The sequence below is a fragment of the Thamnophis elegans genome, chromosome 2 (assembly GCF_009769535.1).
Source record: "Thamnophis elegans isolate rThaEle1 chromosome 2, rThaEle1.pri, whole genome shotgun sequence".
Taxonomy (NCBI): Eukaryota; Metazoa; Chordata; class Lepidosauria; order Squamata; family Colubridae; genus Thamnophis; species Thamnophis elegans.
The window spans coordinates 155,522,149-155,544,911 of NC_045542.1; the positions used below are offsets into that span (position 1 = coordinate 155,522,149).

A 22,763-nucleotide genomic window follows, 5' to 3' on the forward strand; every position below is an offset into this window, starting at 1 on the left:
TTGGGTGATAGTTGCTTGATTCTATGCCCTTTTCTGGATCTTTCATTATCAAGTATGTTTGGCCAGCTGTTAACCATTCTTCACTTGTTGCATTTTGAAACATTTCATCAAATTAAGTGGCCATGTGTTGGTGGAAGCTGGTTAGGTGTTTTAACCAGTATCCATGAGTTCATCCAGGCCAGGTGTGTTCCAGTTCTTGACCTTCTTTATTTGTTGTGCAACCATATAGGTTGTTATTACAATATTCTCCATTTTGTCTTATGTTGCTTGTTTTTGAGTAACTTTGATCCAGGAGGCAGTTTTATCATGTTCCACTGAGGCTTCCCATAGTTGTTTCCAAAAGTTCAAAGTTTTTTCTTTACATGGGTGAACAGTAGTATGGTGTCGACTTTCATCAAATGACTGGTATTATTATTGTTGCTGTTGTTATTATTATTATTATTCCATAAATATTTTAATACAGTGCATTGTCATAGCATACTATTTACAAAAAAGCAAAGAACAAAAAGAAATATTAACACATGTACTAATAACAATGATAATAAAGTAACAGAATAGTTTTAATTGGATTTCTCTTTATATTAGCTTAATTATAACTGTGTTAATTATATTAACATATTTATAATTATACTATAATTATAATTTAATACTATTAATTTATATTTAATTCATACATAGCAATATTCTTTCATCAACCGTATCATTCGGAATATAAGATGCATCTTTTTCCCACAAAAAAGAGAGGGTAACGATCTGGGTCACCTTATACACTCAATACAGCACTTTTAGCCTTCCGAAAGACCCCTGATTCCCCACCACCGCCACTCCTCAGGAGCTTCCAGGATGAGACCCACCCCTTTCTCACCTGCCCCAATCCTAGCTCTTCCCTCTGGGCTTGCCTGAGGAGGAAGCCTTCGGCCAGAGCCAAAGCCTGGGAACAGCTCTTGGCTCCACATTCCCTCACCCAGCTGGCCATCTCCAGGGGCAGCAGAGGCAGCAACTGCTCCAGTACCACGAGGTCCGGCATCTCCCCTTTGCTGCTCTTTTTCAGTGCAGGCAGCTGCAAAGCTCCCGGGGTCCCTCGGCCTCTTGGTCCTAGCGATCAAGATAGCAGAAGCGCCGGTGATGGATCTCTGGGCTGAGGGCGTCCTCCATCCCTGGAGATCTCTGGGCCTCCATTGTGTCTCCTACTCATGAACAGACAAAAGAAGCCTAAGAAAGTCCAGAATGTCTCCTAGCCCCTCCACATTCCCTTCTCCACTTTCCAGTTGGGGAGGAATAGGAGCTTCTGCACCTGAGGAGAGAAAGACAATCGTTCCTGCCAATTTCTTGCATGCTTCTGGCCTCACGTGCCTCACCAAGGATTCCGAAGAATAGATACATGCCTTCTAGAGGAAACCTAAGAGAAAGAAAACGAAAGGGGACCTTCCTCTTCCGGCCTGCAGGGATCCCTGTGCTGCTACTCAATTAGAATGGTGAAAGGGGTGTGTGTCTCTCCCTCTCAAAATCATGTGTTCTAGGTTTGGTGTGTCTAGCTAGGATTTGAAGGCTGCAAATTGTAATGCTAGCACCCACATACTAATGGTGATGATAGCATCCAGGTGGTACTTGCTGTGTCCCAAGACATATAGTGACCTATACTATGACTACAAAGTCATTTTCACATCCCTATCCATGTTCCATAAAAATCTTTTTTCACTGATTGTAAAGAAAAGAAACAGAGCCTGTTCTGTCCCTATTCTGACACAGCTTTAGCAGAACCAAGAAACAGACTCCTTGTCCGGAAAAAACCCTCTTTATTTAGTTACTGTAAATTCATGGCATTCACACACATAGAAAATCCTTCCAAGGGTTAGCTGAAGTACTGACCTATCAGCTCCTTGGATAATTGCCACGCCAGAAGCTGCCAGCCACAAAGCTGTAAATTAAACTCTCTTAGACAGACACAAATCCCGATAAACAAATCTTCAGAACAAAATACAAACAGTTGTCTCCTACTCCTCCTTTTGCTTCTATTTATTCCCCAGCCATGGAGGGGCCATTCAGCGTCCGTGTGTGCCTTTCTTCCTGAGTTAGCCCATAGTCAATTATTCTCCTTTCCTGACAGCTCTGCACATACACACATCTGGAACAGGTTCTAGCTATTCCTCTTCCCCCCTTATCTCCGACTCTGAAGGTAGTTGGGGAAAGTGGGAGACCCGTCTCTATCTCTGCTTCCAACGCAGAGCCTCCATCAGAGCCTTCCCCAGACTCCAGGAATGGCCTAGGTTCCTCCCCAACCTCCTCATCATCCAAGTCTGGGGGCAGTTCCACTGGCGGCTGGCCAGCCACAACAGTCCTAACTGCACCTTAGTCTGTGTGGAGCTCAACAGGCAGATAACTCACATATCCTTCAATAAAACAGACAGTGTGCATAGATCTGAAGGCTTTATTGGGTGAACAGGATATAGTGAAACTAGGGAAAATAGGAATACATATAGTGAAAATAAAATATAAGATACTGTTGTTTGCTGAACATAACAATTAATAAATATAAGCAGTATGAATTTCAACAGCAATGCTGTTTTCCTCAAGGAAAGGCATTATCCAATGATAGGTGAGGTAACTGTTCCACCATCAGCAATTTTCAAATTCCAGTGCTTATACTTGTTCTACTGTGTAGCTACATGGAAGGTAAATAAGATTCCAGTACAAAGATCTTTGCACATTTCATGAATTAATAAGCTTCCTGCAACATCTGGATCCTAGGATGATGATTAACTTGACTGTTGAGAATAAACCTCAATCCACAGGTTTCATTTATTTTTCCTGTATGGATCCCTTTGTGAGAAGAAAGCACACTCAGTGATGGTGGTTCTACTTCTCATGTACTTCCAATTTTCTCTTGTGCGGATGCCACTGTGACAATCAAAGGTGCTGTAGTCTTTACAGCTCTTTTCACACTTGGCCCTCAGCACTTTAGAAGAAAAAGACTGGAAGAGCCCAGTGGCTCCACAGCGTGCATCCTTTCATGAGAATTAAGTTTTTCTTTCTGAGTACAGGTCTTTCCACACTCCTTGCATTTATAAGGTTTTTCTCCACTGTGGATCCTTTCATGAAGACTAAGATATCTTTTCTGTGTATAAGTCTTTCCACATTCCCTGCATTTATATGGTGTCTCCCCAGTGTGGATCCTTTCATGAAAACTAAGTTGTACCTTCTGTGTGAAGGTCGTTCCACATTCCCTGCATTTATGTAGTTTCTCTCCGTGTGGATCCTTTCGTGATGCTCAAGATGTTCTTTCTGTGTAAAAGTTGTTCCACATTCCATGCATTTATGTGGTCTCTCCCCAGTGTGGATCCTTTTGTGATGATTAAGATATACTTTCCGGGTAAAGGTATTTCCACATTTCAAACATTTATATGGTTTCTCTCCAGTGTGGATTATTTTGTGACAATTAAGATGTCCCTTTTGTGTAAAGGTTGTTCCACATTCCATGCATTTATGTGGTCTTTCCCCACTATGGATCCTTTGGTGGAGAATAAGTGCACTCTTGCTAATAAACCTCTTTCCACACTCGATGCATAGTTTCATCTCTCTGCTCCAACTGGAATCCCTCCCTGGTTTTATAAAGGTATGTGGTATGCTTTTGCTGTATAGTTCCTTTAGTTAAGAAAGAGAGAAACAAGGACTGATATATTTTTCAAACATTTGCCCTTCAGTCTGGTTTATGCCACATTCAGGTAAATCAAATTGATTTTTCTCTTCTTTCCCATATTTTACCATTTTCTTTTCTTCCAGGACTTGCTGGGACAGGAAGCTATGGATGCCAACCGGAACAGAAGTGGATGACGTCTCCCCTCCATTCTCTGAGTGCTTTCTCTCTTCTCTTCTTGTGTCCTCTTCATGGCCCAATATCACTTCTTCAACTTCACACTTCTCTGTCTTTAATCTTGCTTGCTTGCTATTTTCCAGCCCATCATCTCCTTGGGAAAAGAAATATTTCTGTTATAATTAGAATGGTGAAAAGGGTGTGTGTCTCCCCCTCTGAAAAACATGTGTTCTAGGTTTGGTGCCAGCTACGTGTCTAGCTAGGATATGAGGGCTGCAAATTGTTATCTTGGACATCCTGATGGTACACAAAGAATTTTTCGGCCAAGAAATATATTAAGGCTTTCGTGCTGATTGGTCAATCTGTTCAGCCACTACTATGGAACTAGGACATTTTCAGAGTCTATGGTGTGTATTTCTGACAAGGCCTTAAAGCGGGATGATCACCTTAAGCATCTGAGTATAAATAGCTAGTCATCCTCTATTGAAAAAAAAACCTCCCCAAATGAATGGAAGCCAAAGCAAAGCCTGGCCTTACCCAGATCAGCCATATTCTTTGAAATTTCCCACATGACTTCTCTGCACAAGGTTTTCTGACGAGAATCTAGCAGCTCCCACTCCTCCATTGTGAAGTCCACAGTCACCTCCTCTGGACCAGATCTCTGATAGAGAAATAAAATGTTCCTTGGCAGACATTACAAGAAAAGACTTTTAGGTTTTCTCGCTTACCGCACAAAATGGGAACAAAAGTTCACAAGGAACTAAACGGACATTTTCTTGCCGAAAAAAAGATGTATGCCTGTATGTCCATGTAGTTTCTGGGGTTGGGAAGCTGTAGCTCCACAAATCATGGCTTAGGTGCATCCAGGCTGTATAATGGCAACACAGTCACCATTTCAGAGTTTCCCAGTGTGACAGAATAAATCAGCCAGGATGTTTCATGGAGTAGAGTCCCGTAGGGTAGAAAATTCCTAAATAAACATGACACATCAACTAGAGTTTTTTCCTAACCTATTTTAAAATGTTGGCAATGAATGTAGAAATTACAAGTCACTTAGCTAAGGGTCTTACTGTTGAAGCTATTTAGCGTTTACTTAGGGCTTTATCTTCATATTCATTAGCTTCGTTTCTAACAAGTTTTCAGCACTCTTCTAAAAAATATTAAACTCTTTCTACCAAACAAATTTTCTGATATTTTCTAATTTTCAAATTGTCTAATACAATGAAGCCTACAGATTTTCTCTTGTTTGCAACTCAAAAACATCTTGAACGCTTAGTGTGATTCAGCAGAACATTCGGGGGGGACATTGAGTTCAAATGGTCACAGATTCAGCATTTGATGGTAAAAGCAGCTTATGAACGGATGGAGTTTGTACTCCACTGCTCTCAGAAGAAACCTGCACTTACCTGGCAAGGAGGCCCGAATTGGATCCTTCTAAAAGGCAGCTTCTGAGAAGGGCTGGATGGATCGCCTCTTTCCTGAAGCTCTGTGGAGATCTCCCCCATGAATGGTTCCTGTAGATAATAGAAGAGTCTGGTTTATGATCCACTTTCAGAGAACCAGAGCCATATTAGTTTACTTGCCTTACTTTTTGTCGCTGTACCTGTATTTCCCCAACCTAATTCTTTTTTTAATTATTATTTTAATATACAATAAACATAAATATAAAAGAAAGAAAAAAGAAAAAAAGAAAAATTACAGTGCACCCCCACCCTCGGAGACCCTCCCTCCTTATATTTCTTCATCTATAACAACTAAAATATATACAATATATTCCAATTGTGCCCTTATCCCCTCCAAAACGACATATATTATTGGAGGTTTATTCCCTTTGCCTTCTACCAACACTGATTTTATAAAATCCTCCATTTTTCATTATAATTATTTGCTTTGATCATCTCTTTTTTAAATTTAATTTCTGTTGTTAATATATCATTTGCTGCCATACTCCAAATTTCATTATACCACTCATTTCTTTGATTATCCCAATTTCATTCCCAATATTTAACCATCACTAATCAAGCTGCAATTATCAAATTTACAAAGAACTCATTTTTGGTTTCATTTATATCCCATTTTTCCACCACCAACAGTAACAGTATTTTCGGTGACATGTCTAAATTTACATTCAAAAGTGCTCTAATTTTTCTAAACACATTGTCTCATATTTTTTGTGACTCTGCTCTCTATATGGTTGCTATTTCTGGGTAAATGCTGGTCATTTTAGATACAGTTGCAAGAAAAAGTATGTGAACCCCTTGGGATTACATGGAGTTTTGCATGAATTGGTCATAAAATGTGCTCTGAACTTCATCTAAGTCACAACAATAGAAAAACACAGTCTGCTGAAAATAATACTACACAAACATTAGATGTTGAACAAGAAGCTAAGGAGAATGCTTCCTAAAACATTCTTTACAATGATGGATGAATTAAGCTTACAAGAAGACACTTGAGAGGAAAACAATATACGTTTCATTCAAATAGGCATATGTCTTGGTCAAGAATAGATATAATTTGGATGACAATATATCTAATTGCTAAAACATACAAGATTGAAATAGAAAGGAGTACATGGGCAGACCTCACCCCAATAATAATGACATGGAAAGGTCAGAGAAAAAGAATGAGATGGACATTACATCAAACTTTACTAAATGAAAAGAAATTTCAGCAATATATGGAAAAAGAACTATACTTTTTCTTTAGAGAAAACAGGAAGGAAGATTCATCACTTCAGAATGTTTTGGACACCAGCAAAGCATATATTAGAGGACTAGTAATGACTTATTTAGGGAAAAGGAACAAACAGAGTAGACAAACACGAAAGAAGATAGAGGAAGAATATAGATTGGAGATAGAACTGCAAAAACTCCCACAAAACACCAAAATTAAAAATTTGATGGATCTACAAAAACATAAATTGAACTTAATGGAAAATGAAGAAGTGGCAAATAAAATAAAATTAACAAGACAAAGCTTTTTTGAAAATGTAAATAAACCAGGACAATCGCTGGTGTATAAGATGAAAAAAGAGAGGGGGGAAATTATGAATCAATTAACAGACCAAGAAGGGAATACTCATTAACAAAATGAAGAAAAGAAAAAAATAGTGGAAAATTACTATAAGGAATTATACCAACAGGAGATAGTGGCAGAGGAAAAGATAAAACAGTACTTAGAAAAGGCGGAAACGCCCACGATTCCAGAAAAATTTAAAAGGGTGCTGGAAGAGAGAGAATAACAATGATGGAAGCAATGAAAGCAATAAAAAGGAATTCAAAGAAATAAAAGGAATGACAGTTAAGAAAGAAGAAAATAAATTGCAAGCATTTTGTAGATGACTTAGTATTTATTATGGAAGATCCAATTGAAACAGAGTCCAAAACTACTTGAGCAAATAGAAGAGTATGGAGGAGTAGCAGGATTGAAAATTAATAAAGACAAAACAAAAATCTTAGTGAAAAATACAACAGAAAAACAGAAAAGGGAAACAATGAAGAAATTAGATATTCGAATAGTAAAGAAAGTGAAATATTTGGGGATACAGTTGACCCCAAAGTGTGTAACTATCAAGGAAGCAAATTACTATAAATTAAGAAATCAATTTGAAATGGATGTAGAGAAATGGAAAAAATTACAGTTATCATTAATGGGAAGAATAGAGGTAATTAAGATGAATATATTACCAAGAATATTATTTTTGTTCTAAACAATATCAATAAAACTGGAAAAAAATACTTTGAAAAATAAAATAAAATAATAGGAAAATATACTTGGCAAGGAAAGAAAGCGAGAATTAACATAAAAATGTTACAAGATTCAAGAACTAGAATAGCAATAGCAATAGCAATAGCAATAGCAGTTAGACATATACCGCTTCATAGGGCTTTCAGCCATCTCTAAGCGGTCAGCATATTGCCCCCACAGTCTGGGTCCTCATTTCACCCACCTCGGAAGGATGGAAGGCTGAGTCAACCTTGAGCCGGTGAGATTAGAACCGCTGAACTGCAGATAACAGTCAGCTGAAGTGGCCTGCAGTACTGCACCCTAACCACTGCATCACCTCGGCTCAAGTGGATTTGGTTTACCGAATTGGGAGTTATATTATCAAGCAGCAGCTTTAACGTGGATAAAAGAATGGATATTATTGAGAAATACAAGGTTACTGTCTTTGGAGGGACATGACATGCAACTGGGTTGGTACACATATTTGTAATATGGGAAAAATAGAATACATGGTTATTTTAAGAGACACTATGTAAGAACCGGCTTATACACAATATGGGAAAAAGTGGGGAAAAAAACATTACAGGGAAATACCAATGTGGCTTTCAACAGTGGAAGCTTTAATACACTCAAATATTAATAGTATGAGAAATGTTATTAAAAATATACTAACAGCAAGGGGACAATTAAAACAAGACAGAATTAGAAGAATAAGGTATTGATATAGGATGGTTTAAACAAATGCAAAAACAAACAAGATATGAGAAGGATGCTAAAGAGTATGGTTTTAATATGGAAAATTCAGAACTGGATAAGATACTCATGGGAATGGATGGAAAAATGATCAAAAAACTGTATAGTTATCTACTTAGATTAAATTTAGAAGAAGATGTTAAAAAACAATGATAAGATGGGCCAAAAAATGGATATATAAAAGAACTAGAAAAATGGCAATAATTATGGCAAATAGTGACAGCATATAAAGAACATTTGTATAAAATGTTTAATAGATGGCACATAGCACCTAAAAGATTAGCAAAAATGTTTGATAAATCATCCAAATGTTGAAAGTGTCATCAATTGCCAGGATCATACTATCACATGTGGTGGACGTGTATAGGTATAGGTATAGGTAGTTTATTTATATGCTGCCCTTTTCCCTGGGGGGACTCAGGGCGGCTCACAGTTCAGAAGGAAGGGAGGACAAACAGATTAAACAGATTAAACACATAATATTGTGTTGTATTGATGCAAGAAGCTATTGGTTAAAATACAAGCATGGTTGAAGAAAATGGTACATCAACCTTTAGAGCTTAAACTAGAGGAATTCTTATTGGGTATTCTACCAGAGAAATACAGCAAAGAAGATTCATAATTTATTGTACATACTGTATAATAACAGCAGCTGGAATTGTACATGCACAAAATTGGAAAGCAGATAGAATCCCTTCAGGAGAGATATTTAAGAAGATATTAGATTGTGCAGAAATGAACAGGTTGACATTGAGAATAATGGACAAAGAGGAATCAGTGTACTACCGGACATGGGGACGATTTTAAGATTGGTTAGAAAAGAAATACAAATAGAAAGAGAAAGGAACAAAGTATAAAATAAACAACTCAGAGGACACATTGTTAAATTAGGGGAAAACAACAAGAAAGTATTAAAATACAAGTTTAAAAAAGGTACAAGTGGACTTATTATTGGAAAGTAAAATATAGAGAAAATTATTTTTATGTAAATATAAAGTTGGGATCGCTGAAATGCCACCCCAAGAACCCATCACAGAAAGTAACAAACAAGGCCAACAATGGAAAGGAGGGAAGATTAGGAGGAAAAACAAGTGTAAAGCAGAGGAAGTAAGGGAGAGGAAGTAAGAGTAGGAGAGAGGAGAAGGAGGAGGAGAAGAGAGGAGGAGTGGGGGAAAGAGGGGAAGAAGAAAAGAGGAAGGAGAGGAGGAAAGAAGGTAGAGAAGGGAGGTTGAGAAGATGGAAGGAGCAAGGTTGTTGCAGAATAAGATGGAGACAAAGGGTGGAAAGAAAATGGCCAAAAATGTATCTTATATATTTGTAAAAAGATTACAAATATAAAGATTAATGGTTAAAAGATAAATGTTAATAGCACCTGTAAGAATGTATATTTGTGAATGAATTTGAAAGGGAAAAAGAAACTTTTTTAAAAAAAGATCCCCGATTCTCTGCCCCAAGGAGTTCCCAAGATGTGACGCACACCCCTCCTCACCTGCTATGAAAATCACAAGTAGTCCCTTAATGAGGAACTGTTGAGGGAGACACTAGTGTTTCATTAACTTTAGAAAATAATATTCTGTGAAATGACTCATTTGAGGTTGATAAAATCAGAAATATAGGAGTGATTGAGAATTAAACATTTGAATATTATCAGCTCAACTAGAAAATGTACTCCAGTTAATTCCTGCACCAGAGGAAAGAAAAAGAGATGTTGGAGAAGAAACTATGACCTCTTCTTCAAATTCAGGACCCTCCTATATCCCTCAGGAGTGGGGGGGGGGGTTGAAACAGGGTTGAATTCTCTTTTCTCTCAGAATGATCTCCATCCAGGAAGAAATTACTTCTCCAAATACTGGCAATCAGAAGGCTAATTCTGCTGGCTGCACAGTTCTGCAGTTTGATCCTGACAGGCTCAAGTTTGGCTGCCTTTAATCTGCCATTACTATTAACAGTTCATTGCAGACATTGGAAGATCCCTGATCCCTCCCCCCAGGATAAGACACCCCCCCTACCTCACCTGCCCCTTTCCGGGCTCTTCCCTCTGGGCTTGGCTGAGCAGGAAGCCTTCGGCCAGGGCCACCGCCTGGGAACAGCTCTCGGCTCCGCACTCCCTCACCCAGCTGGCCATCTCCGCGGGCAGCAGGGCCAGCAGCTGCTCCAGCACCACCAGGTCCAGCATTTCCCCTTTGCTCCTCCTTTCCGGCCGCAGCCACTGACGGCACAGCCGGTGCAGGCGGCTGCAAAGTTCCCGGGGCCCCTCGGCTTCCCGGCGGCAGCGATCGAGACCGCGGAAGCGCCGGCGGTGGATCTCTGGGCTGAAGGAGTCCTCCATCCCTGGAGACCTCTGGGCCTCCATTCCTGCTCGTGAGCAGGCAAAAGAAGCCTAAGAAAGTCCGAAATGTCCCCCAGCCCCTCCGCACTCCCTTCTCCGCTTTCCAGTTGGGGAGAGATGGGTGTCGAAGCTTCTGCGCCTGAGGAGAGCAACGGACAATCGTTCCCGCCAATTTCTTGCGTGGTCCAGGGCCTCACGTGCCTCACCAAGGATTCCGAACGCAAGATACGTACCTCCTAGAGGGAACCTAGGAGAAAGAAAACGAAAGGGGACTTTCCTCTTCCGGCCTTCAGAGATCTCTGCGCCGCTGCTCTTTTTCCGGGGGGGGGGGGAGAGCGGAAGCGGAGGCTGATACGGCGATGCGTGCAAAGGGAAAGCTAAGAGCGATGATCTCCCCTCTTAATCAGGCGCTTGCACCTCCTTAGGTCTTGCCACGTGGGGGAAAGTCGGGGACCCTCAGCTGAAACAATGGGGCTCTTCTTCGTCTGTAGGTCCAGAAGCACGAACGGATTGGGGGGCTAAATGTGGCGTTGAAATCGGGGAGGGGGAGGCGAGTTGGACGTGGGGCTGTAACAGTGGTGGGTTTCAAAAAATTTTCGAACCTACTCTGTGGGTGTGGCCTCCTTTGTGGGAGTGGCTTGCTGGCCATGTGATCTGGTGGGAGTGGCTTGCCAGCCATGTTCTCTCTCTCTCTCTCTCTCTCTTCCTCTCTCTTCCCTTCCTTTTGTCTCTCTGTCCCTTTTTCCTTTTTTTCTTTCATCTCACTTTTTCTTTCTTCTTTCTTTCTTTCTTTCTTTCTTTCTCTTTCTCTCTCTGTGTGAGTCTGTCTGTGTGTGAGTGTGTGTGTGTGTGTCTTTGGTGGGTTTCAAAAATTTTTGGAACCTCTTCTGTAGGTGTGGCCTGCTTTCTGGGTCCACTGGTGGAACCTCTTCTAACTGGTTTGATTTGATGAACCGGTTCTACCGAACTGGTGCGAACTGGCAGGAACCCACCTCTGGGCTGCAAACACGGGAAGCCTCGCCCTTGAAGTTCGCAGGGTGGCTGGAGCAGACAGCTTCCTTTCCTATAGTCCCTTCCTAGACACGAGACTTTCTGTTTTAGGCATAAAGCGTTTTTCCCGCTGGTTCGTTTGCCGGATTGCTAGAGCAGAAGTGGGCCTAGAGGACTGAGGGTTTCAGTTTGACGGAGCTGGCACAGATCTCGTCGTTTTTTCATGTCTCTGTTTAAAAACACCCCTGGAAATCGTGAAAGAACCGATTACCTTGGAGGAAATCTTACCTGTGTCGTTTGTCAATACTGATTCGATGACCCGAAATCAATGTATCAAGAATCTGTATAGAACTAAAGATCAGGGAACAAGCCTTTAAAAAAAAATATAAAAAACCCAAATTCCACATGATAACTAGATTTCTGAGAGTTGCAATTTGTATATCTTTTACACAGGAATTATTTTTCCTTTAGGTTTTGAATGTACAATATAAATTCTACAGTTTATTATTTACCATCCAAAGTTGTTTGAAAATTGATAGAAAAATGTATTTCTCCGGGGTCAACAGAGCTAGCAGCTGCTCCAGCACCCCCATGTCCAGCATCTCCCCTTTGCTGCTCCTTTCCGGCCGCAGCCACTGACGGCACAGCCGGTGCAGGCTCCTGCAAAGCTCCCGGGACCCCTCGGCTTCCTGGCGGCAGCGATCGAGACAGCGGAAGCGCTGGCGGTGGATCTCTGGGCTGAGGCCGCCCTCCATCCCTGGAGACCTCTGGGCCTCCATTGTGTCTCCTGCTCGTGAGCAGCCAAAAGAAGCCCAAGACAGTCCCTAATGTTCCCCGAACCCTCTGCAACGCCTTCTCGGCTGTCCAGGAGGGGAGAAATGAGTCTCGGCTCCGTAGGGGATCTTTTACACAGGAATTATTTTTCCTTTAGGTTTTGAATTTACAATATAAATTCTACCCTTTATTATTTAACATCCAAAGTTGTTTGAAAATAAAATCATTGTTTTCAGTTTAGGTCCTCTGATAAAAGACAAGGAGTGAACACAAAAATATTAAAGTTGGTCCTTCAAACCATCCCCAATATTTAAACATTTGTTGTATGCTTTTCTCTTTCTGATCAATCATTACTGGTATAGCTTACTTCCAATCCCAACTCCCCTCCAAAGGGCTTTGGGCAAGGAATTGCTGTGAAGAGGGAAGCCCTCTGCTAAATTATGTATCTAGTTTATTCCTCTGCCATGAATTTTTATTTTTGTTATTTCAGAGAAATTGCAATTTTTTTTGCTACACAGTATATATTTGTCTAGTTTTATTGCTGCTTTTAACATTATAAGCCACCCAGAGACTCCTTGTAGTGAGGCAGGTGGTAAATAAATTTAATTCATAATAATACTAATAATAGTTGTAATCTTATTAGAGAGTGGTTTATGAGGATTCTTTATGCATTGTAATTCATACTTAAAATATTCTAAACTAAAGATTTCTCTTTCTTTTTGAAATTTTGAAATTGTGTAGAAAAAAACCTTTGGAAAATGAAATCTTTTCTTCAATCTTTGAAATCTTCCTTAGAAAATCTGAATATGTCACTGTAAATTAACCCTTTCTATTTAGTAATAGCACTTATATACTGCTTCACAGTACTTTTTCAGCCCTAAGTGATTTACAGAGTCAGCATATTGTCCCCCAACAATATGAATCCTCATTCTACCCACCTTGAGCCTGGTGAGATTCCATCTGGCAAATATCTGCTGCAGCTGGCAGTCAGCAGAAGTATCTTGCAGTACTGCATTCTAACCACTGTGCCACCATGGCTCAGTTACAATTTTTCTTCAGTAATATGCTTCTTGTGTCAAAATCCACAAAACAACCTTTTTAGACACAATCTTGATTTACATCTGTCCCATACCCTCAAAATGGAACGTTTATGATCATGATTTCTGAACTCTGAATTAACTCCCATACCATAAATAGCATCAAAACTCTTTTCCAAGCAGCACTTTTCCTGTCCAATAAGTAGGCTGAAAAAAGTCACTTTGGATTTTGGAGTGGACCTTTTTTAGTCAGCTCCCAGGAACCAGCTAGGGAAGAGTGGCCCAATTCCCTCCTTGCAGGCTTCCTCATTGACTTTCAGGAAAGCCTTCAGGGAAATTTTAAATATAGATCACATGATTGCAAGGTATTTGGCAACAACTGGAAAAATACCAGAGACACCTAAAGTATATTCAAATTGATTTGCTAATTCTCCTGTAAAATGTGTCTTTCTGGCATGTTTGTACTCAGTACAACGAAATATCTTGCAGGGGGGAAAAAGGACTTTATATTTGTTCACTTTCTAACATTAAACACATTTTCAAATATATAAACTAAAGTCTGTTTGGTCCATCTGGACATATACATTTTTTAACCATTTCTTTTGTACCGTATTTTTCGGAGTATAAGATGCACGTTTTTTCCTCAAAAAAGGGCTGAAAATCTAGGTGCGTCTTACACATCGAACACAGCATTTTTTGCCTCCTGAAGCCCCGCCCCTTCACCAAAATTGCCGTGCCTAGCCTTATGGAAGCTTTCAGAGAACTCCTGGGGGCTGGGGAGGGCAGAAATGAGCAAAAAATGGGCCCTTCCTCCTCCCCAGCCCCCAGCAGCACTCAATAAGCCTCCATAAGGGTATACATGCAATTTTTTTTACAAAAATCGGGCACATTTTTTGCGAAAAACGGGCCGGTTTTTTCCTCATTTTTGCCCCCATCCCCACCCGCAGGAACACTGCAAGCCCCCCTAAAGCTATTTATGCCTTTTATTTGGAAAAAAAAAACAGCGAATAACAGGCCATTTTGGGGAGGTTTGCAAAGTACAAAAACTTTTTTTTCCTTTTGGAAAGCTCTTTAACTGATTGATGAGAATTATGTGGATCAAATGCTGTGCCAGCAGGAACAAAGTTAGGTGCTGCAAATTGTCAACTATTTCCTTCTCCAGCACATAGATAAGTACACCTGGAAACATCTACCTACCTATCTACTCTCTCTCCCCCTACCTACCTACTGTATTTCTCCCTATCGCTTTACCTACCTACCATCTCTCTCCCTACCTATCTACTGTATCTCTATTTCTCTCTCTCTCTCTCTCTCCTTTTATCTACCTACCTACTTTTTTTTAATTTGCCTCTTCAAAACCTTGGTGTGTCACATACTCCGGTGTGTCTTATACTCTGAAAAATATGGTAATTCTTTGCTCTAAATATCATTGCTACCTTCTTGGAAAAAATATCTCTCCAGAAGAAAAATAACTTTCTAAAACTCTGTTTGGCTAACATGTTTTATTCATGAAAAACAGCATTCATTCCTGATTATTAAGTACAAAGTTAATGCTACCAAATTTCTAAAATGATCACAGAAATCAGGAGCTCCATCTGAGATATGGATTTTTGTCACAGTGGGTGCATCTTTGGGAAGGGCTGTTGTTGGGTACCGAAGCCATCTTGGATACAGACTTGGGAATCTGCATTACTGATCCAGGAATACTGAGTGGAGGACATTTTGTCAGATTCTATGCATTTATATGGATTTTCTCCATTGTGTATCCTTTCATGACGAATAAGATGTCCTTTTCGTGTATAGGTCTTTCCACATTCTAGGCATTTATAGGGTCTCTCTCCAGTGTGTATCCATTCATGAAGACTAAGATGTCCTTTCTGGATAAAGGTCATTCCACATTCCATGCATTTATATGGTCGCTCCCCTGTGTGGATTCTTTCATGACGATTAAGATGTCCTTTCTGTGTAAAGGTTCTTCCACATTTCATGCACTTAAATGGTCTCTCCCCTGTGTGGTTCCTTTGATGGTAAATAAGACAAGCATTGGTAATGAAACTCTTTCCACATTCCATGCATTTATGTGGTCTCTCCCCAGTGTGGATCCTTTTGTGATGATTTAGATGTAGTTTCCGGGTAAAGGTCTTTCCACATTTGAGACATATATGTGGTTTCTCTCCAGTGTGGATTCTTTCATGACAATTAAGATGTCCCTTCTGTGTAAAGGTCTTTCCACATTCTCTGCATTTATGTGGTCTCTCCCCAGTGTGTATCCTTTGGTGAAGAATAAGTGCACTATTGCTAATGAAGCTCTTTCCACACTCCATGCATAATTTCATCTCTCTGCTCTGACTGGAATCCCTCCCAGATTTTACAAAGGTATGTGGTATGCTTTTGCTGTATAGTTCCTTTAGTAAAGTAAGAGAGAAAGAATGACTGACATAGTTTTCATACATTTCATAAATTTGCCCTTCAGTCTGGTTTATGCCACATTCAGGTAAATCAAATTGGCTTTTCTCTTTTTCACCATATATGTCATTGTTCTTTCCTTCCAGGTCTTGCTGGAACAGGAAGCTATGGATGCCAATAGGGACAGCAGTGGATGACGTCTCTCCTCCATTCTCTGAGTGGTTTTTCTCTTGTCTTCTTGTATCATCTTCATGGCAGAATATCACCTCTTCAACTTCATACTTCTCTGTCTTTAATCTTGCTTGCTTGTTATTCTCATTTTCCAGCCCATCATCTCCTTGGGAAAACGAAAATAAATATGTCTGTTACAATTAGTATGGTGAAGGGATTGTCTCCTGCTTTGAAAACCATGTGTTCTAGTTTGGTGCCAAACTAGTGTCTAGCTAGGATGTGAAGGCTGCAAATTGTTATCTTGGACATCCTGATGGTACACAAAGAATTTTTTGGCCAAGAAATATATTAAGGCTTTGGTGTTGATTGGTCAACCTGTTCAGCCAGCCGCTGCCATGGAACATCTAGGACATTTTCAGAGCCTTTGGTGAGTATTTCTGACAAGGCCTTAAGGAGGGATGATCATCTTAACCATTTGAGTATAAATAGTCATCCTCCATTGAAAAAAAAAACTCCTGCAATGAATGGAAGCCAAAGCAAACCATGGTCTTACCTAGATCAGCCATATTCTGTGAAATTTCCCACATGACTTCTCTGCACAAGGTCTTCTGATCAGAGTCTAGCAGCTCCCACTCCTCCAGCGTGAAATCCACAGTCACCTCCTCAAATGAACCAGATCCCTGATAGAGAAATAAAATGTTCCTTGGCAGACATTACAAAAAAAGACTTTTAGGTTTTCTCGCTTACCGCACAAAATGGGAACAAAAGTTCACAAGGAACTAAACGGACATTTTCTTGCCGAAAAAAAGATGTATGCCTGTATGTCCATGTAGTCTCTGGGGTTGGGAAGCTGTAGCTCCACAAATCTTGGCTTAGGTGCATCCAGACTGTAGAATGGCAACACAGCCACCATTGCAGTGCTTTCCACTGTGCCAGAATAACTCAGCAAGGACGTTTCGGAGAGAAGACTCCCCCTAGACTAGCAAACATTTAAGTAAATATGACACATCCACTATAACAACGATGGCAAACCTTTTTTGGCTCGCATGCCATAAGTGGGGGGAGCACAGGGGGGGGCAGTGCTCGGGCATTCTGCACCCATAATGCAATGTGTGACCCCTCCAATGCGCATGCGTGCATGAGAGGCACTCCGCCTCATTTTTTGAAACCTTTTTTCGCCCTCCCCAGGCTCCAGGGGCTTTATAGGAGCCTGGGAAGGGCGAAAACAGCCTCCCTGCCCCCCTGGAGGCCCTCCAGAGACTTCAGGGACCTTCAGGAGGCTTCCCTGAAGCCTCCGGAGGGCTTAAACTGACCCTACCTTCAGGGAAGCCTCTTGAAGGTCCCTGGAGTCTCTGGAGGGCCTCCAGGAGGACTTAATACCACCCTACGAGCAAACTGGAAGTGACTTCTGGTTTGATTGTAGGGTCTTTCTTAGTGCTCCAGAGGCTTCAGGGAAGCCTCCTGAAGGTCCCTGAAGCCTCCAGAGCACTTAAACCGACCCTACGAGCAAATCGGAAGTCCGTTCCCGAACTTCTGGTTTGCCCATAGGGCCCGGTTTTTTACGCTCCTGAGACTTCAGGAGCCTCCCTGAAGGCTCCAGAGGGCCTCCTGGGGGGTGGGTGGGAGGCTCTTTTTGCCCTGCCCAGGCTCCTATAAAGCGTCTGAAGCTTGGAGAGGGCGAAATTTTTTTTTTTAATGGCTCCACATGACACCTGTGGCACACATGCCATAGATTCGCCATCAAGGCATTGGAAGTTTTCCTAACCTATTTTAAAATGTTGGCAATGGGCCTAGAAATCCCAAGTCACTTAGCTTAAAGTCTTACTGTTGCAGCTGTTTAGCATTCACTTAAGGCTTTATCCTCATGGGATTCATGTGGTTGTTAAAAATCTTATTCCTATTGTTTAAATTCAATAGCTTCATTTCTAACAAGTTTTCAGCACTCTTCTTTTAATATTAAGTATTAAACTCTTTCCACCAAACAAATTTTCTAATAATGCCTAATTTTCAAATTGTATAATACAATGAAGCCTACAAATTTTCTCTTGTTTGCAACTCAAAAACAATCTTGTTTTGCTGAGTGTGATTCAGCAGGACATTTTGGGGAGCACTGAGTTCAAATGGTCACAGATTCAGCATTTGATAATAAAAGCAGTTCATGAACCGATGGAGTTTGTACTCCATTGCTCTCAGAAGAAACGTGCACTTACCTGGCAAGAAGGCCCGAGTTGGATCCTTCTAAAAAGCAGCTCCTGAGAAGGGCTGGATTGATCTCCTCTTTCCTGAAGCTCTGTGGAGATCTCCCCCATGAACGGCTCCTGCACCTGACAGAAAAATTTGGTTTATGATTCACTTTCAGAGAATCAGAACCATATTAGTTTGCTTGCCTTACTTTTTGATTCTACCTCTATTTCCCCAAATAATACAAACATAGTAAATACCAAAAAAAGAAAGAAAGAAAAAGGAAAGAGGAAAAAAACAAATATTACAGTGCACCCCCAACCCCTGCAGATCTCCCCCCGCCACTTATATTTCTTTGTGTATAACAACTACCTGGCAAGGAGGTCCAAATTGGAGCCTTCTAAAAAGCAGCTCCTGGGAAGGGCTGGACGGATCTCCTCTTTCCTGAAGCTCTGTGGAGATCTCCTCCATGAACGGCTCCTGCACATAACAGAAGAGTCTAGTTTATGATCCACTTTCAGAGAACCAGAACCATATTAGTTTCCTTGCCTTAGTTTTTGCCTCTGTACCTGTATTTCCCCAACCCAATTCTTTTTTTTATTTTTTTTTTAAATTAAATACAAATAATAAACATTAAATATAAAAAAGGAAGAAAAAAGAAAAAGAAAAAAATAAGCATTACAATGCACCCCCACCCCCAGGAAACTTTTCCCTCCTTATATTTCTTCATCTATAACAATTACCTGGCAAGGAGGCCCGAATTGGAGCCTTCTAAAAAGCAGTTCTTGAGAAGGGCTGGATGGATCTCTTCTTTCCTGAAGCTCTGTGGAGATCTCCCCCATGAATGTTTCCTGCATATAACATAAGAGTCTAGTTTATGTTCCACTTTCAGAGAACCGTAACCATATTAATTTGCTTGCCTTAGTTTTTGCCTCTGTACCTGTATTTCCCCAACCTAATTCTTTTTTTTAATTTTTTTTAAAAAATTAAATACAAAAAATAAACATTAAATATAAAAAAGGAAGAAAAAAAGAAAAATAAAAAATAAACATTACAATGCACCCCCACCCAGGAGACCTTTCCCTCCTTATATTTCTTCATCTATAACAATTACCTGGCAAGGAGGCCCGAATTGGATCCTTCTAAAAAGTAGCTCCTGAGGAGGGCTGAATGGATCTCCTTTTTCCTGAAGCTCTGTGGAGATCCCCCCCATGAATGTTTCCTGCATATAACAGAAGAGTCTGGTTTATGATCCACTTTTAGAGAACCAGAACCATATTAGTTTGCTCGCCTTAGTTCCTGCCTCCGTACCTATATTTCCCCAACCTAATTCTTTTAAAAAAAATAAATACAAATAATACAAAAATAGTAAATATAAAAAAGGAAGAAAAAAGAAAAAGAAAAAAAATAAACATTACAGTGCACCCCCACCCAGGAGACCTTTCCCTCCTTATATTTCTTCATCTATAACAATTACCTGGCAAGGAGGCCCGAATTGGATCCTTCTAAAAAGTAGCTCCTGAGGAGGGCTGAATGGATCTCCTTTTTCCTGAAGCTCTGTGGAGATCCCCCCCATGAATGGTTCCTGCACATAACAGAAGAGTCTGGTTTATGATCCACTTTTAGAGAACCAGAACCATATTAGTTTACTCGCCTTAGCTCCTGCCTCCGTACCTATATTTCCCCAACCTAATTCTTTTAAAATAAATAAATACAAATAATACAAAAATAGTAAATATAAAAAAGGAAGAAAAAAGAAAAAGAAAAAAAATAAACATTACAGTGCACCCCTACCCCCTGGAGACCTCCCTCCCCCTTATATTTCTTCATCTATAACAATTACCTGGCGAGGAGGCCCGAATTGGATCTTTCTAAAAAGCAGTTCCTGGGAAGGGCTGGATGGATCTCCTCTTTCCTGAAGCTCTGTGGAGATCTCCCCCATGAATGGTTCCTGTACATAACAGAAGAGTCTGGTTTATGATCCACTTTCAGAGAACCCTAACCATATTAGTTATTTGCCTTATTTTTTTCCCTCTGTACCTGTACTTCCCCAACCTAATTCTTTTTTTAATTATTTTTTAAAATTTAAATAAAAATAATACAAACATAGGAAATATAAAACAGGAAGAAAAAAGAGAAAGAAAAAAATATTACAGTGCAACCCCCCAGGAGACCCTTTCCCCCCTTATATTTCTTCATCTATAACAACTAAAATATATACAATATATTCAATTGTGCCCTTATTCCCTCCAAAATGATATATATTCTTGAGGAGGTTTATTCCCTTTGCCTTCCACCAACACTGATTTTATAAAATCCTCAATTTTTCATTACAATTATTTCCTTTGATCATCTGTTTTTTAAATTTAATTTCTGTTCTGTTCTGCAATATATCATTTGCTGCCATACTCCAAATTTCATTATACCACTCATTTCTTTGAATACCCCAATTTCATCCCCAATATTTAGCCATCACTAATCAAGCTGCCATTGTCAAATTTACAATCAATTCCTTTTTGGTTTCATTTATATCCCGTGTTTCCACCACCAACAGTAATGCAATTCTTGATGACATATCTAAATTTACATTCAAGGGTGCTCTAATTTCTCTAAACACCATGTCTCATATTTTTTGTGACTCTGCTCTCTATGTGGCTGCTATTTCTGCCTAATGCTGGTCATTTTAGATATTGGACTTAAGGAGCACTGTTGCAATAATTAAAGGAACTGCTATGAAAATCACAAATAAGAGACACTACTATTTCATTAACTTTAGAAGATCATACTCTGTGAAATAATCTACAGGCTACAACCTAACATTTCAGGTAATAAAGTCAGAAATATAGGAGTGATTGAGAATTAATCATTTGAATATCATCAGCTCAACTAGGAAAAGTACCCCAATTAATTCCTTCACCAGAGGAGGAAAAAGTGATGTTGGAGAAGAAACTATGACCTCTTCAAATTCAGGACCCTCTTATATCCCTCAGGAGTGGGGGTAGTTGAAACAGGGTTGAATCCTCTTTTCTCTCAGAAAAGGAAACAAGCATTTAAGAAACAAAAGGATTCAAAGAAGAAATTAGTTCTCCAAATACTGTCAATCAGAAAGGTAATTCTGCTGACTGCAAACAGTTCTGCAGTTTGACCTTGAGAGGCTCAAAGTTTGTCAGCCTTCAATCGGCCATTAGCAGTTCATTGCAGACATCGAAAGATCCCTGATTCCCCCCCCCCCACTCCCCAGGAGTTCCCAGGATGACACACACACACACACACACACACACACACACACACACACACACCTTCCTCACCTGCTGCCCCTTTCCCGGCTCTTCCCTCTGGGCTTGGCTGAGCAGGAAGCCTTCGGCCAGGGCCACCGCCTGGGAACAGCTCTCGGCTCCGCACTCCCTCACCCAGCTGGCCATCTCCGGGGGCAGCACGGCCAGCAGCTGCTCCAGCACCACCAGGTCCAGCATCTCCCCTTTGCTGCTCCTTTCCGGCCGCAGCCACTGACGGCACAGCCCGTGCAGGCGGCTGCAAAGCTCCCGGGGCCCCTCGGCCTCCTGGCCCCAGCGATCGAGACCGCGGAAGCGCCGGCGGTGGATCTCTGGGCTGAGGGAGTCCTCCATCCCTGGAGATCTCTGTGCCTGAATGGGTTTTCTGCTCGAGGGGAGCCAAGTGAAGCCCAAGGCAGTCCGAGGTGGCCTAGAGAGCCGCTCCGCCCCGACTTCCCGGTTTCCAGGAGGGGAGAAATGGGGCTCGGCTGCTTCAGACCTTCTGCGCCTGGCAAGAGCAGCTGCAAATCGCTCCGCCCCGCTTTCCCTCGAACACCTGGATGGGAGAATCTCGATCAACGAGTGCTCCTTCCTAGAGGGGGAAAACGATACAGGCGACCCTCTTTCCTACCGCTGGCTAGAGAGCTCTTCCCTGGGAAACCCCCGCATTCTTCTCCGCTCGGCGAGTACCGACGACGGTCTTATGCGCATGCTCCTTCCCTGTCCAATGACGTTAGAGAGCTGTCCAGACTCCGGCGCTGTGCTAGCATTTGGAAGCGGAGGAGGCGGGGGGGGGTGGGGGGATAGGTGTGATGGGTAGAGAGGGCTGATGTTTCCTTCTGGGCACCTACGATTTCTCTTGCTCTTTCCCCGAATCGTCTTGGAAATGCGGATGCGTTCCTGGGACACATGGAAGAAGCTGGGGGGGGGGGGTGGGCGTCGACACTTGATGGAGGCGCTGAAAATGACAATGGCAAGGAGTCCTAAGACAGATGTCCCCTCAAGACAATGTATCCATTTATTATTGAATCATCTTCTCTTAACAGCCAGATAATCCCTTTCAGTGGGAATCTGGGCAATTGAACGGAGGTAGTAGAATGTTTACTGGCCGGATGCCCTTCCTGGCACCAATGCGGAGTTTTGTTCAGCAGATATATTTTTATTGTGCCCAGAGAGGGGAAGATCTGCCTCCACTTAGGATTGAACTCTGTCTCCTGATTGTGAGGTTCTACCTCTAGGCCATCCTACTAAGTTAAGGGAGTAAAGTGTCTGAGTTTCTTCAGGCCAGTTTGGTTGCCTCTCTTTTCCCT

At 41.2% G+C, this 22,763-nt stretch overlaps 1 protein-coding gene across 11 annotated transcripts in view; it reads right to left on the reverse strand.

The window, feature by feature from the left end:
* The window catches only part of LOC116504236 (zinc finger protein 25-like), a 31,159-nt gene extending 9,019 nt beyond the window's left edge, over positions 1–22,140 (reverse strand). Inside the window, exons 1-9 of one of the 11 annotated variants that reach the window (XM_032211137.1) lie at positions 21,490–22,140; positions 20,025–20,132; positions 19,659–19,766; positions 19,296–19,403; positions 18,925–19,032; positions 18,554–18,661; positions 18,211–18,324; positions 16,554–16,680; positions 14,776–16,163 (exon numbers count right to left, since the gene is read on the reverse strand). In XM_032211137.1, coding sequence (XP_032067028.1) covers positions 15,037–16,163; positions 16,554–16,680; positions 18,211–18,324; positions 18,554–18,661; positions 18,925–19,032; positions 19,296–19,403; positions 19,659–19,766; positions 20,025–20,132; positions 21,490–21,807 — 2,226 coding nt within the window. In that variant the 5' untranslated portion in view covers positions 21,808–22,140 and the 3' untranslated portion in view covers positions 14,776–15,036. Of the gene's footprint in view, positions 1–3,762; positions 3,966–4,348; positions 4,473–5,217; positions 5,326–10,307; positions 11,187–14,775; positions 16,167–16,553; positions 16,681–18,210; positions 18,325–18,553; positions 18,662–18,924; positions 19,033–19,295; positions 19,404–19,658; positions 19,767–20,024; positions 20,133–21,489 lie in introns of those variants that run through there. The other 10 variants (XM_032211136.1, XM_032211138.1, XM_032211130.1 and 7 more) reach the window with 10 other exon arrangements.
* Between the last annotated feature and the right edge of the window lie 623 nt (positions 22,141–22,763).